The following is a 19422-nucleotide window of genomic DNA, read 5'->3' on the forward strand; positions in this document are numbered from 1 at the left end:
GAGAGAGCCCCGCGCCCTTTCCAGCGAGGCCGGGGCGGCGCAGCGCCCGCGGGCAGGACGCGGCTGCCGCAGGCGTCTTCCTCGGGGGCAGGGGCCATGCGCGCCCGGCGGGTGGGGGGAGCCCGTGTGTGTCCCCTGGTGCAGAGGCTCCGTCCCCTCAGCCGCCCCGCGGGGAGGCGCTCGGCAGCAGGCCCTGCCCGTCTCCGGGCCCCCCTGGGTGCTGCCCGGGGCGGCTGGACGTGGGGGACGTGCGGGGATGCGGAGCCTGGGATGCCGGGCCCCGCCCCGGACGGCTCCGCAGCAGCCAATGGGCGCGCGGGGGGGGGGCGGCGCTGCGGTGTCACCACCCGCGCGGGGGAGAAAAGCGCCGCGTCTCGGCGCCTCGCGTGTGTCCGCCGCTCCTCGCCCGCCCGCTGCCAGCATGATCGCGGCCCAGCTCCTGGCCTACTACTTCACCGAGCTCAAGGATGACCAGGTCAAGAAGGTGAGGCCCGGCCTGGCCGCATCCCTCCCTCGGAGCCGGGGCTCCTGCCCTTGACCTTGTCCCCGCCCCGCCCCGCGCGGATGCCGCGGCGCTGCAGTGTCCTTGAGCGCGGGGCGGGGTGTCCGCGGGGCGGGAGGGAGCGGCGGGCATCGTTGCCCCGACCCCGGGCAGGTGCGGGGCCGCCCTCCGCCCTCCCGGGAGGATGCGGCGACGCTGCGGGCTCCTGAGACCGCCGGGCCTGGCGCCGCCCTGACGGGAACCAGCCTCTGCCCGCAGTTGCGGCCTCGGGCCTGCCCCAGCCTGGCGCCGCCGGAGGTTTTAGTATCAAAGGAAAATAGGGACAAATGTCGTCTCGCCAGGCGGCTGAGCCAGGCTGCACTGATGTCTTCTGCCTTCTTCCCGCGGAATCCGTCTGGCAGGAAGTCATCTCCCCCTCCCCCCTTCCTTCCTCGCCCTTGGCCAACGCAGAGGATAGACGGGTGGCTTCCCGCACAGCAGAGGAAGCCGTTTTATCAGCGCTTCCCCAGACAGGGGTGCCAGGAGCATGAATTCAACATAAGCTCTTGCTTGCAAGCAGCCCTTGGTTTTGTGGAGCAGCAGCCTGCACATTAATGTGGCGGTCCTCATTTTGGCCTAGTGCATTGAGCGGCAGCAGCCGGGAATCAGGTTAAAAAAAGCAAGAGGTTTTTTTTAATAAGTGTTGCTGGAAAGTGGTCATGGGCCAGTTACTGTCCAACTGCTATTGCTTAGCGGTAGCAAGGTAAAAAGTGACTGTGGGGTTTAATCAGAAGCAAGGTGACGCTTTTAAAGTCCCAGTCTACATGTGCAGGAATGCTACTTTTCTAATGCACATTAATTTACTACCTCCAATATGAGGTCCTAAATTAGTGCACATGAAACTGGTCTGATGCGCAGTAACATGTTTGCATAGTTTTTAGTGAAAATGTGCAGTAGACTTTTTTACTACGTTTGTGTAATGTCACGGGTTTTGATGTGATGCTTTAATGCACAGTATTATGCATTAAAGTAGGGGCAGGCAATTATTTTAGGCAGAGGGCTGCTTACCCAGATTTGGCAATGTGTGGAGGGCTGTATGGGTAGCCCCGTCCCTTGACAGGTGCCCCACCCCCTGATCCCCATCTTGCAGCCACATGGTCTCAGGCAAGAAGCCCCTGTTGGGGCTTCCAGCTGGGGTGGGGTGGGGCCTGATGTTGCAGGAGCCCTCTGGGCTTTCCCTGGGTCCTGCTGCCCTTGGTTTCTGTCATTTTTGACAGGAACCAAGGACAGATCAATATTAATTTTCTAAAATTTTTTAGGGGCCCCGCAAGCCAGACAGAGTGGCCTCGTAGGCCAGATCCGGCCCATGGGCCATATTTTGCCCACCCCTGCATTAAAGTCTACAGTGCATTAAAGTGCACATATAGACATTGCCACTGTGCCCTATATTACTTGGGAGGAGTGGTATAAAAAGGAAAACTACAAGAGTTTATTTGAATACTTAGTAATGACTTTGGTAGGCAAATTAGGAAAATACTTGCCTCTCTCAAGAAGTTTAGTGACCTTTTATCGATAGATGTCATAAAATGGAAGATTCATCAGCCCTTTCTGTACCATTTTCTTTTTTACGTGGATTAGATAGAGGACTAGAATATTGTTAAAAGCATGTAAGATTTTTGTAAAACTGACTAAAGTCCTCTTCTCTTAATGTTTTAAATGGGTATTTCACAAATTTCCTTGTCTAGACACTGAGATTACTGCACCTTTGTAAGCAGATTGATGTTAACCTTCAACATGAATGAACTGCCCTTGCATAATTTACCAGGCTGCATCATGTTGGTGCAAGTCCTGTTTTCCTGGGATAGTACAGTGACACTGGGAATGTAATCCTGTGCATCTGCATCAGTGCAAAGCAACACCAGACCAGCCCTCATCTTTTCTTGCAGACTTGCAAGAGCAGAAGTATTGAATAGAAAGGAAGAGAGTCATTTTAATAGGAAGGAAATGGAGAAGACGGCACTGCTAGAGAGATGAAGGTCAGAAAGGATAAACACCACAGTTAACTTCTTGATGGACATTAAGGTTATAAAAACTGGCCCATGTAATGGGTTAAGAATCAAGAATCTCTGCCACAATTAATTTTACACAATTTAACACAATCCAGTTGTGAATGATTTTTTGTTTCAGTTTTGTGTTCAAGTTGTTTTTTTAAAGTTTTACTGTTTAAGAACAATTCTGAGGTCAGCGATGAAATGTCCAGGGAGGTTAGAAGTGCTCTGCTACAGGGTTTCACATCTTTCTGGAATTTGTCAGATCAGTGTTCATTCATTTTTACATACAGTAATCACCCCATCTTTCCACTGTAGACAGCAGAGGGGTACCATAATCAGGTGAACTTTGGATGTTATAATCAATGTTATTTGGTTCAGTGTTGATGCGGTCTGTTTGATGAGGGGTACGGCTCGTATCTAGGTCCATTGCAACATCTGGTGCTTTTGTGAGATTAGGAGTTAGATAATCTGTTGCTGGATAGATGCTGTTTGAGGCTGGGGGGAGCTACCTGTAAGCCAGGACAAGCTTACCTCTAGAGACTACCTTGAGATGGTCATTTTCCATGGGGGTGGGGGTGGGGGTGGAGGTCATTTTAATGTTGTTACTATAGTTTCCAGGTCAAACATCTAGGACACAACAAGGATTCTGTTGCCCTCATCATGGGGTTGGTATTGTACCAGGTCAAAGCAGGGCCCAAGTCTGGCCCTCTTTATTTGAGTGGGTATAATTCTGGGATTACATTTTAAAATGTAGAAATCCCTGCTCCTGCTCCTTAAAAGGTGTGCATCCTGGTCAGTAGGATCAGAGCATATATGGTTGTAACGCAGCTTGGCTGTAGTTGATGGATCCAGTGGTGTTCTTATGATGAAAGGTGGTGGTATGGAGGTAACTGTACCAATTGGTTGATTTCTGATACAGTGTGGTGCTGATATGACCATTGCAAAAATTCACCACAGTGTCTAAGAAATTAATATGTTGGGAGGAGTATTCAAGAAAATCAGTGGATGAAAGTTTGTAAAGAGTCCTGGTACAGTTTTTCTAGGAGATGTCACCAGTGTACATGAAGTATTCTAGGCAGATGAGAGGACAGCCATAGAGAAAGCAAACTTCAGAGTGGCATAAATATACTGTCATAGTGGGGGATCCCATTTGTGCGCCCATACAGTGCTGTTTGTATGTAGATATAGTGAGCCTTCAAATCTAAAATAGTTATGTGTGAGCACAAGATGGAGATTGCAGTGGAAACAGAAGAGGCATCATCACCGGGGTGGGGGGCTGGAATCCTGTTTCCTATGTTTTTCATAGATATTAGTTCTGGAAGGGACCTTGGAAGATCATAGAGTCCAGCCCCCCTCCCGAAGGGCAGGAAGTCAGCTGGGGTCATAGGATCCCAGCAAGATAAGCATCCAATTTACTCTTGAAGGTGTTCAATGTAGGTGCTTGAACCACCTTTGATGGCAGGCTGTTCCAGACCTTGGGGGCTTGGACAGTAAAGAAATTCCTCCTTATGTCCAGCCTGAAATGGTCTTGCAGTAGTTTGACCATTTGACCCAGTCATCCCTTGGGGCGCTCTGGTGAACAAACGTTCTCCCAGATCCTGGTGGTCACCCCTGATAAACTTATAGGTGGCCATCAGATCACCCCTGAGCCTGTGCTTTTCCAGGCTAAAGAGCCCCATAGCTCTCAGCCTGTCATCGTAAGGTCCGTTTTCCTGATGTCTGATCATGCACGTGGCTCTTCTGTGGACTCTCTCAAGCTTCTCCACATCCTTTTTGAATTGTGGAGCCAAGAACTGGAAGTACTCCAGCTGTGGCCTCACCAAGGCTGAGTACAAGGGGAGAATGATGTCCCGGGATTTGCTTGAGAAGCATCTATGGATGCAAGCCAGCGTTTTGGTTACTATACTAGCTGCAGCACCACATTGCAGGCTCATGTTCATCTTGTGGTCAATGATGACCCCCAAGTCTCTTTCTTCCAAAGTGCTAGCCAGCGTAGCACTGCCAAGCCTATAAGGATGTTGCAGGTTTTTCCTCCCAAGGTGGAGAACCTTGCATTTTTCAGTGTTAAACACCATCAGGTTCTCCTCCACCCATTTGCTGAGCCTGTCCAGGTCAGCCTGAATCACCCGCCTGTCTTCTGGTGTGGATGCTTTGCCCCAAAGTTTGGTGTCATTGGCAAACTTGACCAGCCTGCTTCTGCTTCTAATAAAACTTTTCTAAGACCTTCCCCAGGATAGAAGTCAGGCTGATGGGCCTATAGTTAGCCGGATCCACTTTCCTCCCTTTCTTGAAGATAGGCACCACATTGGTCTTCTTCCAGTCTTCAGGCACTACAACAGAACACCAGAAGTTCTTCAAGATCCGTGCTGGGGCTGGGCTATGATGCTCACCAACTCGAGTACCCTGGGGTGTAGATTGTCAGGGCCGGCTGACTTGAAGGTATCCAGCTTCTCAAGGTGTTCCTTCATGAGGTCAGCATTAATGGAGGGCAGGGGATCTCCCTCACCCGGACCACCCTGTCCCGTGGTGGGCATGGGTGTCCCATGGGACTGATGAAAGACCGATGCAAGGTACCCATTTAATAGGTTGGCTTTTTCTTGGGCGTCAGTTATCAGTTGGCCCGTTTGGTTCAGCAGGGGTCTAATGTTGTCCTTGCTTTTCCTCTGGCTCCCCACATACCTGAAAAAGGACTTTTTATTGTCCTTCATGCTTGAAGCTAGTTGGAGTTCAGTTGCAACCTTGGCTTTCCTGGTTTGCTCCCTGCAGGACTAGACCAATGCAGAATAATCCTCTTGGGAGGTGAATCCCATCCTCCATCCTTTGTAGGCCCTTCTTTTTAGCCTCAGGAGGTCTGCTAAATCCCTGGCGAGCCAGGGGGGCTGCTGTGCCCTCTTGCTGCCTTTCCTCCAAGATGGAATAGCATTAGCTTGTGCATTGAGGATTGCTCCCTTTAGGAGCAACTACTCTTCTTGAACTCCCCTCTCCCTGGGGTCATGGTTCCTTAGGGCCTCATTGACAAGCCTCCTGAGCTTGTCAGAGTTGGCTTTCCTGAAGTCAAGCACTTCCGTGTTGCTGACTGACTTGCTAGCTCTATGGCAGATGGTGAAGGTGATCAGCTCGTGGTTGCTGTCGCCCAGCTTCCTATCAATCACTAGGTCATTGATTAGGTCATCCCCAGTAGCCAGTGCCAGGTCGAGCAGCACTTTGCCTCTCCTTAGCCTGTAGACTTCATGAGTCAGGTAGAGGTCATGCATGCATGAGAGGAAGCTTTGTGACTGCTCGGATTTTGCTGAGTGACCCTCCCACAAGATGTCCAGGTAATTGAAGTCACCCATGACAACCATGGTCCTGGAGCATGCAGCCTCAGCCAGCTCCTGGGCAAACTCCTGGTCAAGCTCTTGACTTTGGGTGGGAAGTCTGTAGTAGACTCCCACTGTTGTGCCCCCTGTGCTGTGTTCCCCACGGATTTTAACCCAGAGGGTCTCCAGTCATCCACCCTGGCCGCCAACATCAACTTGCAGGGACATGTAGCTTTCCTTAACAGAGAGCTACAGCCCACCCCTTTTATCTACACTGTCCCTCTTGTACAGGGTATAGCCATCTATACCCATGGTCCAGTCATGGGTGGAGTCCCACCAGATCTCCATTATCCCTATGACATCATAATTATTTTCAATCCATTCTCATGGGGGATGTTGGTACAAGTAAATTTGACACCCATGGCAGCTAATATGGTGTTTGCTGGTAGCTTATCAATAGAGCCTAGATAGATTTTTTTTGGATATCTCTGGTGTCACCATTTGACAGCTACTTGTTGTAGTTCATTTTTTACTTCCTGAGGATGAAGGGGAGGACAAAAGGACAAAGATTTCCTCTACTTCACTCCCCCAGCCAGGCTGATCAATTTAATAGAAAAGTCAGGGTTGGAAGGAACATCAGGAGGTCATCTAGTCCAGCCCTCTGCTCAAAGCAGGACCATCCCCAACTAGATCATTTCATCTAGGGCTTTGTCAAGCTGGGCCTTAAAAACCTCCAAGGATGGAGATTCTGTCACCTCTCTAGGTAACCTGTTCCAGTGCTTCATCACCCTCCTAGTGAGAGTTTTTTCCAATATCCAACCTAAACTTCCCTTGCAGCAGTTTGTGACCATTGCTCCTTGTTCTGTTGTCTCTCATCACTGAGAGCAGTCTAGTCTAGGTCAACCATCTTTGGAACCACCCTTCAGGTAATTAAGGGCTGCTATCAAATCCCCCCTCACTCTTCTGCAGACTAAGTAAGCCCAGTTCTCTCAGCCTCTCCTCAGAAGCCATGTGCCCCAGCCCCCAAACCATTTTTGTTGCCCTCTGCTGGAATCTCTCCAACTACTCTGTGTACTTTCTGTAGTGCGGGGCTGAAAACTGGACACAGTACTCCAGATGTGCTGAAAAGGGGAATAATCACTCCCCTCGATCTGCTGACAACACTCCTACTAATGTAGCCCAGTATGCTGTTACCCTTCTTGGCAACAAGGGCGCACTGTTGGCTCATATTCAGCTTATTGTCTACTGGTCCTTTTCTGCAGAGCTGTTGCTTAGCCAGTCAGTCCTACACCTGTAGGGACACATGGGATTTTTCTTGCAAGTGCAGGACTTTTTACTAGCCTTTGTTGAACCTCATGACATTTCTTTTGGTCCAATCCTCCAATTTGCGTAGGTCAGTCTGAATCCTAGTCCTACCCTCCAGCGTATCTACTCCCCCCAGCTTGGTGTCATCCACAAACTTGCTAAGGGTGCACTTCATCCCATCTTCCAGGTCATTGATGAAGATATTGAACAAAACTGGCCCCAGGACTGACTCCTGGGGCACTCCACTTGATACCAGCAGCCAACTAGACCATTGATCACTACCCATTGAGCCCAACAATCCAGCCAGCTTTCTAGCCACTATACAGTCCATTTATCCAACCCATAGTTCTGTAACTTACTTGCAAGAACGCTGCGAGAGACCATATTAAAGGACTTGCTAAAGCCATGGTATATCATTTCCCTGCATCCATAGAGCAAGTCATCTCATAGAAGGCCATCACATTGGTCAGGCACAACTTGCCCGTGGTGAATCAATGCTGACGGTTCCTGATCAGTTTTTTTTTTTTTTTTTGGTCTCTAAATGTTTAGGAATGGATTCCTTGAGAACTGGCTCCATGATTTTTCCAGGGACTCTGCCCCCCCCCTCAATCACCATAAGTTTTCAGTGATAATGCCCAGCAGCTCTGCAGTTGCATCAGCCAACTCCCTCAGCACCTTTGGATACATTCAGTCTGGCTGCAGAGACTTGTACACACTCAGCTTTTCCAAGTAGTCCCTAACCTGTTCTTTCACCACTTAGGACTGCTTACCTCCTCCCCCAAACTGTGCTGCCAGGTGCAGTAGTCTGGGAGCTGGCCTTGTCTACGAAGACAGGTAAAGAAAGGGGTGGGTGGGAAAAACAGCATTGAGCACTTAAGCCTTTTTTGCATAGTCTGTCACTAGGTTGCCTCCGCCATTCAATAAGGGACCCACACTTTCCCTGACCTTCCTCTTGTTGCTGACATATTTGTAGAAACCCTTCTTGTTACCCTTCACATCCCTTGCTAGCTGCAACTCCAATTGCTCTTTGGCCCCTCATTTCAGCCTAGCATGCCTAAGCAATATGTTTATACTCCTCCCTAGACATCTGTCCAAGTTTCCAGCTGTTGTAAACTTAATTTTTGTGTTTAAGCTGACTGAAGAGTTGTCTGCTAAGCCAAACTGGTTGACTGCCGTATTTGCTAGTCTTTCTGAACATTGTGAGGCTTGTTCCTGTACCTTCAGTAAGGTTTCTCATGCTGCTTGATTGCAAATCCTCTCCTTACCTGCCATATCACTTTGTATCCCCACCCCACCAAATCATCCATGCTAGCTCATGCCCTGATTTCAAGGCACTTTGCAGTGGTTTGATATTTAAATTTAAAAGCTGGGAGTGGAGGTGCTGGATCACAGTGGTAATGCCACCTTGGGTCATGAAAGGACACAGAAGTGTTAGGAGAGAGACAGGGTGATTTAGAACCATAATTTAGATATAGGGAAACCTGGGACTCCAATTGTCCTGCATCTCAGTTAGTAGAAATCTTCCTTTACCTACAGCCAGTCTCATTAGTTACTTAATTGCAGGGAACTGTTTCTTGATAGCTTGCCAGATTCTTCAGTGTCAATAGTGTTAACCTGTATAACAGTGCTTTGTGTAGTACTAGTACATTCTAGCACGGCTAGGTAATACATTAAAGCTTCATGGTTCTGAGACCCTTGGAATCTCTAGCTCTGGTAAGGTAAGAATACTTCTTTGAGTTTTTTTTTTTTTTTTTTTTAAACAAACAAAAAAGTTAAGACACCTTGAAAAAGCCATTAGTTTTAGTCAGTGCATTGCATGGAAAAAAATTGAAGGCAAAAAGCTACTGTGATGAAGAATGAATATGCCATATGTACTATCTATGCCTAGAAAACGTACAAAGGATTGATAAAATTTGTGGGTCTGTAATATTAAAAAGACTATTTTACACAGTTTTACATATCAGTATAATCCCATGCAAACCCAGTATGTAAAAAAGAAGATAAACTACCACTATAGTAGTATTAGCATACAAAACTTGTTCCATGTGGGATTAATGATAAAATAAATGTTAAAAGCCATTTTCGTTATAGTTAGGATTGGTAAACCTCCTGCATGTGTCATTTAGAGACTCAAAACTTGAGAGTTCTGTTAATTTTGTTTTTTGAGCATAGAGGGCTGCAGTTCTGTAAAAACTTCCTTGGAATTCTCTTTACTGTCCTAGAGACCAGACTTTGTCCTTTCAAGGATAAAATAAGTACCTTTGGTTTCCTTTAGGTTAACGACAGTGTTAACATCAAGCCACATAGAGTTTCTAAAATTTTTTTGCCAATTTCCCCGTTAAAGAGTATGCAGGAATGGCTGCAGCACTCCCTAGGAGCTGTACTGTATTTGTTCTCTTACTTGGGTTTCCCCAATCTTGCCTCACTTCTTTGCCTGTCATATCTTGGTGTTAGAATTAGTCTATTTAGGAGGCTGCCTTTAGGGAACTGGAGTTTAGCTTTCTATGCCTTGCCCTGCTCTGCTTATTAGGTAGCTGGTCATCCCATCCTCACACTTTAACTTGCACATAGATTGTTTTTGCTCTTTGGCTCTGCCTTCCAGGACACCTCTCTCTCTAGATTCTTACTTTCACTTGTCTCAGTTGGGTTACTTTTTGGGGCATATGCTTTTCTGGTGGGGGTACTAGTCCACATCTCAATGGCCAGAGTTACAGCCCAGGTTGCATATGCCAGATTTTAAGCTCACAGCTCAAGATGCTGATATGCATCTCTGGCATTGGTCCCTCTATATGATGGGTCCCCCATCCACACCTTACTGTGCTGGACCCTTGGAACACAGCCCCTAACCTATGGGGTACTACCTTGGTACCCTTGTAACATCACCCAACTTCAGGGATCCCTTTGTGATTTCTGCCTCCCCTGCTACCCCAAACCCCATGGTACAACATAAGCCCCCAAATAACAACAGAAACAAAACACATAACTTATCTCCCTGTATATTTGTCCTGTAAAGCTCCTTCTGTTGTGAGGATATGGGCTAGTATAAGCTTCCATTATATGGCTCTTAACTCCGCCCACTTCCAGTCACCTGACCAGACCTCCTGGGAAGATGAGGCCCAAGTGCTGCCAATTATCCAAATTAGTAACAGGCCTCTCTTTTATTAGTTGCTTGGAGACCTGTAGCTTATTTTCCTGCAAGCTGTGTTCTTAGCCTGCCTGTAATACTGCCCCTTTTTTCCCTTCCAGTAGCAGGGGTAGAGGCTCTTTGATATAGAGGATCTATACATTTTTACTCATGTTGGCCACCCGACAAAGTCAAAATGAATAAATGATTAATGAAATTTAGAAATAAACTTCAAAAAGCATTTAATGTAAAATACAGTTGTTTGGCTACAACAATGATATTGTAGAATTAGCTAGCTGAAATAATTGCTGTGGAGGAGCAATTTAAAAATTAAGAATGGAGGATGTAATGTTAAAAAGAGGGTGAGTTTCACATTGCCTAAACTATTCTTATTAACATGTCTTTGACTTCTGATGAATACTTTTTACACTTAAAGGAGTATGCCCTGTAATGATTGTTACAGTAGAAGAGTCTTTAAACAAGCTAATGACTTTCCTGTAAGGAGTGTGTAACAAAAATATGTGCTAATGATTTTCTAAAATCATTATTAGAATGCTTTGTCTATGGGTTTGCATGAAAGATTGCCACTGGTGTTTGTATGAGCTGGATGTGCATATTGCCCAGAAAGTCTTTACATTAGCATGTGAGTAAGTCCATGAATAATGCAGCTATGAAACTGGAGAAACCTTTTATCAGGTACAGAAAGGATTAGCATTTATATATATTTTTCAATAAAAATTACTTTGGTTATAGAACCATATATCAAAGAAAAATGGAAGTTATTAACTGATTCCATCTGGATTTAAAAGTATATTGTCTTGTGAAGGGCTTCTGTATGCACAGTATCAGGAATGATGCTGTTGCTTCAGAAATGGCAAATGTAACGAAAGGGAGAAATTTTGCTCTTTGCACTTATTCTGCCACATTCACTTGCATCTTAAATGGATTGTGCCAAACCTTTGGAAGACCATCTTCAGGCAGTGAAAGTTCCTCATAGCTCCCACATCTTCAGATAGTTTTTCCTGCTTGAAATTGGGATAAGCTCAACTATAGCAAGCAATGACTCAGCTTTTGTATGCCGTTTGACCGCAAAAATAAGTATAATTAGGGCAAAATCCCTGTTTCATGTACTGTGTGGAGCTTAATAGCATGAAAAGATTCCATGCCTGGAAAGAGATGGGGGTGGAGGTTGTAGCCGTGTTGGTCTGAGGACATAGGCAGACAAGGTTATTTGGGTGAATCTGATATCTGTTGTTAGACCAACTTAAATAGTTGGAAAAAAAATTCTTAGCAAGCTTTTGGGTTTAAAAACCCTTCATAAAGCTGAGGAAGCCTCTGCAGTTGGTGTGTGGTCTTTCTGGATGGAATGAATGGTAAAGAAGCCAGAGGCTGACTCTTATGCATGCAGGACAGGCAGTCAGTGAAGATGTAAATCGAGGAGTTAGTGGGTGAGAGACAGGCTTGGGGGTAGGGGGGAGAGAAGGGGGATGAATATAGCAGGTAAATAGCAGAGAGTTGCCTGGGGAGTTGGATGTCAGGCAGGTTATAATGTGTCATAAATTCAGTATCTATATTTAGTCCATGCTTTTTTGTATCTAGGAGGTTGACGAAGTGAAGTTTATAGGTTTGTCTGTGAAAAGTGTTTTGTAACATTCTCGCCCCCGGCCCCACCCCCCTCCCCCCTCCGGCCAACCTGTCTCATTCACTGACTCCTCAATTTACATTTTCACTGAGGGACTGTCTTGCATGTATACCAGCCCAGCCTCTGGCTTTTTTACTATTCGTTCCATCCAGGAAGAACACATACCAACTGCAGAGGCTTCCTCAACCTGGTAAAGGGTTTTTAAACCCAAAAACTTGCTAAGAAATTTTTTTTCCAACTATTTAAGTTGGTCTATTAAAAGACATCAGATTCATCCAAATAACCTTGTCTGCCTAGAAAGAGATGATACCATTTCAGCTGGTTTTCCAGCTGTATGCTTGGAGACTGACTTTCTGGTGCTTCTTCAAAACTCTTCCCCTAATACCTGTTCTCTCTCCAAGTTCAGTACACATTTCTACATTTCCTTAGTAAAGGCTAACTAGTGACCCTTGGTTGTAAAGATGTAGTACATTCATACCTTTTTAAACCTTCTGTCCAGGAACTGGCCTTTTCCACTATTTATGGACATTTTGAAAACATTTTCCAAAGAATCTTTTCAGGCTTGTCTTGCATAAGAAAAAGGAGGATACGTGTTTAATTTTTCTTGCAGTTCTTAATTGGCATTTCTTAAAGGGAACAAATTCAAGAATGAAGTATTCTCCTCCTCCCTCTCCTGCCTCACGGTTATACTTGGCAGAATGACTAGCCATTTTCCTTCTACAGAGAAGAGCTGTCTATGTTAGAAACAGAAATATACTGGAGTGACTTGTTTCAAGCTGAGGGGTTTTTTCATAGATCTCAGTGACGAAGATTTCCTTATGTGATTTTTCATATATGCAAACCCTTCCCCCATCCTAGTTTAATTACAGTAAATGTTGATATTGGTTTTCCAGGAGAGAAAAATACCCCTTTTTCCTGGGTGTGTGCTTGTTACTTTATATCTGATTCTGAGAACTCAGACTTGTCTGGTCTTGAGTTGCTTGGTTCATAACACCCTTGCTGCATTGAAATAGTACTGACAAGACAGTTTTTTTATCATTCAAAATATGCTGTTGTAAGGGGGAGGCAGAAGGTGGACTATGTAGAGAGTTTATTTTAATTGTATGACAAGATATGATAAAGCATCTAAGAAAGTTCAACTAGTCACATGATTAAATAAGCCTGGATATTATGGGCAATCAAATCTCTGAATGGTAGTGAAGTTTGAGGACAGTGCAACCTTAATACTTTGCAGGATTGTTGGCTGTAGTCATGTTGGTTTAAGGACATGGGCAGGCAAGGTTCTTTAGGTAGTTGTAATATCTTTTGTTAGACCAAATAAATAGTTGGAAAAGGTTGTTTGCGAGCTTTTGGACACAAACACCCTTCCTCAGGCACTGGGAAGCTCTGCTGCTGTTCTGAGGAAGCTGGGGTGAAGAGATGTCTGTGAAGATGCAAATGAGTGGAATGATTTTTTTGTATCCAATAGATTTATGAAGTCCATAGGCTCATCCACAAATGGTGTTTTGTAAGTTCCCTTCATAAATCTACTGGATACAAAAAATCATGGACATAGACATTGGATTTGACATATTAAAACCTGCATGACATCTGACACACCAGGTAACCTGCCTTTTAGCTGATGGCCTGCATTCCTTCACACTTTTTCCCTCCCCTTCTCCCACTCCCCTCCTATCTTTACCCTTTGTCTTCCAAACTGCCACTCATTTGCATCTTCATAGACCTCTCTTTACCTCAGCTTGTTTCTACCTCAGAACAGGAGCAGAGCCTCCTAGTGCCTGAGGAAAGGTGTTTGTGTCCAAAAGCTGGCAAATAACCTTTTCCAACTATTTATTTGGTCTAATAAAAGATATTACAACTACCCAAAGAACCTTGCCTGACTTGATATGTTGTCTTTTCTTCCCTTTGAAAGGAAATAATCACAGGCTTCTTACACTGTGGCCTTACAGTCCTGGAGACTGAAAAGTCATGTTTATTTTGATGAAACTGCTGCATAGATAGTAGAAGTGCAAGCTTTCCTACCAGCTTGCTTCTGTTGTTGTGGAGAGAGCAAGCCTCTAGGGCTAGGAGGATAGTTCAGCTTCCAGGACCATGCAGTGCTTGACCTTTTACTGGAATTGCATCCCACAGGGACACTGGGTTCAGCAGTTATTGTGATGAAGCTTTTTTCCATTAAGAACAGAACTGTGCATCAATCCATTCCAATCATAAGAGTATAACAATGTGCAGTTAACCTGAATTAAATCTAGTGATCTGAAGATGACATGGACTCAGTCCAAAAGGTGTTTTAAATATCACCCTAGATAAATTAATGTAATCTACCCTTTGTAGGATCATCATATGGTTCTGTTTCTCATAATTACACTGTCTAATATTTTTTCCAAATTTTTCTTTAGTAGTTTTAAAAATTTTCTTCTGCTAGGATTTGCATTAAATGCTTTACAGCATACACAAGGCAATACAGTAAACAGGTGTAAACTAGTGTTGAGGCAGAGGGATTAAAATAGTCTGACAGCTTCAGGTTGTGGGATGCAAGATATGACAAGCTAAATATGATTAGACTTGATCAATGTATGAATGGGAAACCTCCAATAAAAAGGTTCTGTAGGAACTGTTGTTTCTGCAGAACCAATAGTTTTACCCTTAGAACAACTGGCACATAAATAAATGCCTGATCATTGTGAGACAGTGTCCTGATTTTCACATGTGCCACCTTTTGTCAAGACCTAAAATTGAGATTTTTTACTGCGTGAGACAAATACTTCTGTAAGAGTAATTGCATCAGTGCTGGTTTCCTAGGCAAATTCTGTTTTGGGAACTAGTTTCTAATTAGTGGCTAAATTTCCTTTAAGTTTCAGTTAGAGATATCATTCTTCCTCACTTCCTGACTTTAAACTGCTGTTTAGTGATAGTGCATGGACATACAAGTGTGTACATAATAAGACATGGCTTGCTATTGTTTCATTGATAGCCAAACAACGTTATTGATTTATTGAAGTCTGAGTATTACCTAATCAGATACAGGCTGAAAGGAGGAGGTGTTGGTAAAAGAACCTCCTAGTATTTGAAAGGCATTGGCTCACCGAAATTAGGGCACTTAGGAGGCATATTCATGTCTGGATCCATCTGTAATAAGCTCTGCTCAAGTCCTGAAAGCAAAAGAATCCATGTGAAAAGCCTGTGGCTTCAGGCTTGGGATTTTTCAGGTCAGAATTTACAATGCAAGTTGGATGTTGAAGCAACACAGGAATTGACTAGAATTTGTGGTAAAAAGGCAGTGAGGTGAAGGAAACTTGAAGTTTGAATGATACCCATGAAGCATCACCACTGCTCTTATGCAGGGCCATCCCTAGCTGGGGGGCAAATCGGGTCAACCACCCTGGGCCCTGTGCTTTGGGGGGCCCTGTGGACAGTGCTGTACAGGTCCTGCTGCAGCTGCCACGTGCCACGCTCACCGAGCGCTTCTGGCTCCACCTGCTTGGGGCCCAGCACAGACTCTTATGCACCTTGAAGATACCTTGTGTGACAGTGGAGTTCTGGGACTCAGTGGGAAGTTGGTTTGAACTCTCTCCCTACTTCTAACAGTAAAATTCCCTCTTTCTAGCTAGGTGTAGCATTTGATGAAGTAGGTTAGTGCCTATGAAAGCTAATGCCTCTCTGAACCAATTAGTCTCTAAGGTGTCACCCTGTCCTGCCTTCTGCCTGATGTCAGACTAACATGGCTAACTACTTTATTTCTAGCTAGGCAGGGCTGTAGAGGGGAACCACATCCTTTAAAATGGTGGCATCCTACATCAGTGGTCTCCAACCTTTTAAAGTAGGAGATCACCTTTGACATGTAAAAGCAACCCAAGATCCACCATGCACTGCTGTCACACTCCTCTCCCCCTGCCCAGCAGGTAAGTCTGTGGGGAGGGAAGGAGGTAAGTCCCATCCTTACTTTCCCTGGTAGGTAAGTCCCACCCAACCAGGGCCCCACTCAACTTATTCCTGCTCCTGCCTCTGTGGCACTGTCTCTCACTGTGGGGGCCTTGATTTAGCCTCCGCCCCTTCCCTCCCCCATGGGCTGGGCTGGGGTGCGCGTGTACATGCATGCGGGCACTTATCCCCCCACCCCAGCCTCGGATCAACTCCACGAGGCTCCGAGATCTACTGATGGATTGAGATCCACTGGTTGGTGACCACTGTCCTATATAGATAAAAGCTGCTTATGGCCCTTGTCTGAGTTCTGCCTATTCTGGATCTTGGGCTGCAGTAGTTTTGGAAGGGATGTCTCTTTAGTGGCTTAGCATTTTGGAATAATGGAATAAGTTCTGGAGACCGGGACAAGGAGTGTAGGATAGATGAAGCAGCCCAAGCCGTATTATAAATCAGTTTAGCCTTTGAATCTGCAGTTTGTTGTATTGGCTCTATATATATACAGTATGGTTTCTAAAATCTGGGATCTGTAGTGAGAGAAATGGAAATGGGTCTCTTATGTTGAAACGCTGCATTTCCTAGTACCCCGTTTTGTGCCCTGTCTCTATCAAAGCAATCACTGCAGTAAATGCTATTTGCTAATTTTTTATCGAGAGAATAGAGCTATGCGAAACGGCTGTGTTTCGTTTCGGTTTTGGAGGGACAGTGATTAGTTTCAGTGTTTTGGATCACTCCTGTTTCGATTCCGCCAAACCTATTTTGGAGTTTCAATGGTGTTTTGGTGTTTCGGCCATAGACTATAACATGGAATCACTTAAATGCCTATAATGTTGTCATTTCGTGCCTGATTCGGATGGGAATTGCAGGGATGGTAGTCCATTGTGAGAGCATGAAGCCTGCCATGTTTCAAGGAGATATGTGTAGGAGTTTTTGTGAAACTTCACCTCAAACTGTTCAAAGCAAAACTAGTATCACTTGCTGGCTGTGGCAGCATGCTTTTAGCCTGCATACAGATCCAGGGGCCCACACCCCACTAGGAAGAGCTGGGGGAAGTGATCAGAGGAAACACTGTGGAGCTTGGGCAATCAAACTGGGAACTGGGGGAATGTTCAGAAACCTATAGAGTGGGGCCAGCAGCAGCACCGCAGTCTTTCTGGTGCTTGGTGTGGGCTGTCCTGAGCAGCTGCTGCTGAAACCCTGCGTGCAGATCTGGGGGATTGCACCCCCTGGGAAGAGCTGGGGGGGGAAGTGATCAGAGAGCTGGGGAATCGAACTGGGAACTGGGGAATCGAGCCAGGAGCTGGATGTCAATATCAGAGCAGTCCTTCCCTCCTCTCTTTCTCCTCCCTCTTTTTAGTTTTTGTTTTCCTGCAAACCTGGCTCCAAAACTCTGCAATTCTCCAAAACATTTCTGAAATGTTTCGGAGTCTTCCTATTAATTTCAGAGCTGGTTTTGGAGCCTTCTGTTTTGATTTGGATTTGGTGTTTTGGGCGCCAAAATGTCCTGAAACACCTATGAAATGAAATGGCTGCCAAAATTTCACACAGCCCTGGAGAATGACAAGCTCTTAGTTTATTTGATACTAATTAGCAGAGAAAGAATTCCATAGTTATTTTGTTTGTTTACTTTTTTAGCTTGATAACTTATTTAATTTGCTGAATTGCCAAAAAAATCTTTAAGGGCTTTATTAACCATCTACTTTTGGGAAAAATAGAGAAAATAAATAGTATTGTATACTTGGATCAATACATTATTGAGCTGGGAGAGTTTTATCCACTTTTAAAACTGAGAAGCAATGCAGGACTAGATGGGCCTTAAATTCTGATTTAGTATCTCAGTTGGCTTCTCTCCCCTCCGTTGAGTTAGCACCAATCACCATTATAGAGTCAAACTGGAGAGTCATATGTTGGTATATGTGCAATTAGACTATTGGCAAAGTCTAGTTAAGGAAACACTGGCCAAATACAGCTGTTCAAAAAAGCCTGAGGTGGAAACGCTCTAAGTATAGCACTTTACTCAAATTGCTCTAGATTAGGTCAGGACTGATCAGAACACATGTGCACTGTTTGGTGGGGGGTTGGAGCCTGCAAGTAGTGGATAAGGCCAGCAGGCTGAGGGTGTTCCCACTCACCTCCTAGGAGGCTGCGGGAGAATGCTGAGCCCCACCTGAGCAGCTGGCCACTCCGGTTGGCCAGCAGGCCCCTCTCCCCAGCCCTGCCCCCACCCTGCCATATGGCTACTGTCAGTGCCAGCAGTTTCTGGCATGGCAAAATGTGGCACAGCCTTAAGCTGCAGCCCCTGGCTGTAACGGAGGAAGTAGAGGCTCTCTGCTGTGTGGATCCTCCCCCCACACCCCACAGCTCATAGGCAAGGGTCTTAGGGGCCTGTCTGGGTCCATGTGGCAAAGGATCTCCTCCAATTCCCCTTCAGTGCCACAGTTTCTGGTGTGGTGAAAAGTGGCATGACCCCAAACTGCAGCTCTCTGCTGCATGGACCTGGCCCAGCCCCCACCAGCTGCTCACAAGCTGGGGCGGAGGGATGTATGTGGCAGAGAGCTTTGTTCCCCCACCCCATGCCTGGCTGCGCAGAGAGGAATTGGAGCCTTTTTTGTCTCCTCTTTGTGACAGCTTGGGTCAGGGCTGGGCGGGTGAGCACTGGCTGAGGCTAGCAAGCTGCCCAGTAAGGGGCCGCTGGGATCTTGGCAGAGTGCAACCTATCTTGATTCAGGATTGGATATTGTACAGGCATTTGATAAAGCACTCTAACCTAAAGTGCTTTAGTCTGATACCACATCCATCCAGGGTTAATGTAGAGTGGGGTCTACTATTTTTAAAGTACTCTATGTGCTGTGAATGTCTGTTTGGTTACAGCTTTAGAACACTTTCTGTGTGCTTAATGTGTAATGAGTGTAACTTCTGTACAGGCTCAGTGTGGTTAGCCATTTGCACAAATGGATGGAAAATTCCTGTTTAAGTTTTATTTTTTTTCTCTTCCACAGATTGATAAATATCTTTATGCTATGCGGCTCTCTGATGAAACCCTGTTGGATATTATGGCTCGCTTCAGGAGAGAAATGAAAAATGGTCTTTCTAGAGACTTCAATCCAACAGCTACAATAAAAATGCTTCCTACATTTGTAAGATCAATTCCTGATGGCTCAGGTAAGGAATAGTATATTTAAGATGTAGTTATATAATGTACTGCATAAAAAAGTTTCTTAAAACATCAAAACCAAACGCAGCATTTTACTTTTTGGACACAAATAACATGTCATTCATTTGCTGAAATGCATTCTAATGAATGGCAATCTAGGGTGGTCCCTTTCCAAATTGCCTCCTTAGACCTGTCATAGAGTATTTTTAGTTTTCTGTGAGATGCTTAAGAATTGTAATTTGGCATGGAAACTTTATTCGATTTATAAGACATCAGGCCTGCAACCAGGACACAGACAATCACTAAGCCAGGTCAGGGAGCTGGCAAAGCATTGTGGAGCAGAGGGGTCAACAGGCAGGAGCCAGGAACAAGGATGAAGCTAGGAATTCAGGTATCGGGATGCAGGGAACTGGAACAAGCAGGACCCAATGTACTAGGACCAGAGTCA

At 45.4% G+C, this 19422-nt stretch overlaps 1 protein-coding gene across 1 annotated transcript in view; it reads left to right on the forward strand.

Moving 5' to 3' along the window:
• The first annotated feature begins 318 nt into the window (after positions 1-318).
• HK1 (hexokinase 1) overlaps positions 319-19422 on the forward strand; it is a 73116-nt gene continuing 54012 nt past the window's right edge. Inside the window, exons 1-2 of the mRNA XM_090058031.1 lie at positions 319-484; positions 18820-18982. Of these exons, the coding sequence (XP_089914157.1) occupies positions 422-484; positions 18820-18982 (226 nt within the window). The 5' untranslated portion in view covers positions 319-421. The remainder of the gene's footprint in view (positions 485-18819; positions 18983-19422) is intronic.

Source organism: Crocodylus siamensis, chromosome 7 (genome assembly GCF_052110815.1).
Source record: "Crocodylus siamensis isolate JL-2025a chromosome 7, ASM5211081v1, whole genome shotgun sequence".
In the NCBI taxonomy this organism is placed as follows: Eukaryota; Metazoa; Chordata; order Crocodylia; family Crocodylidae; genus Crocodylus; species Crocodylus siamensis.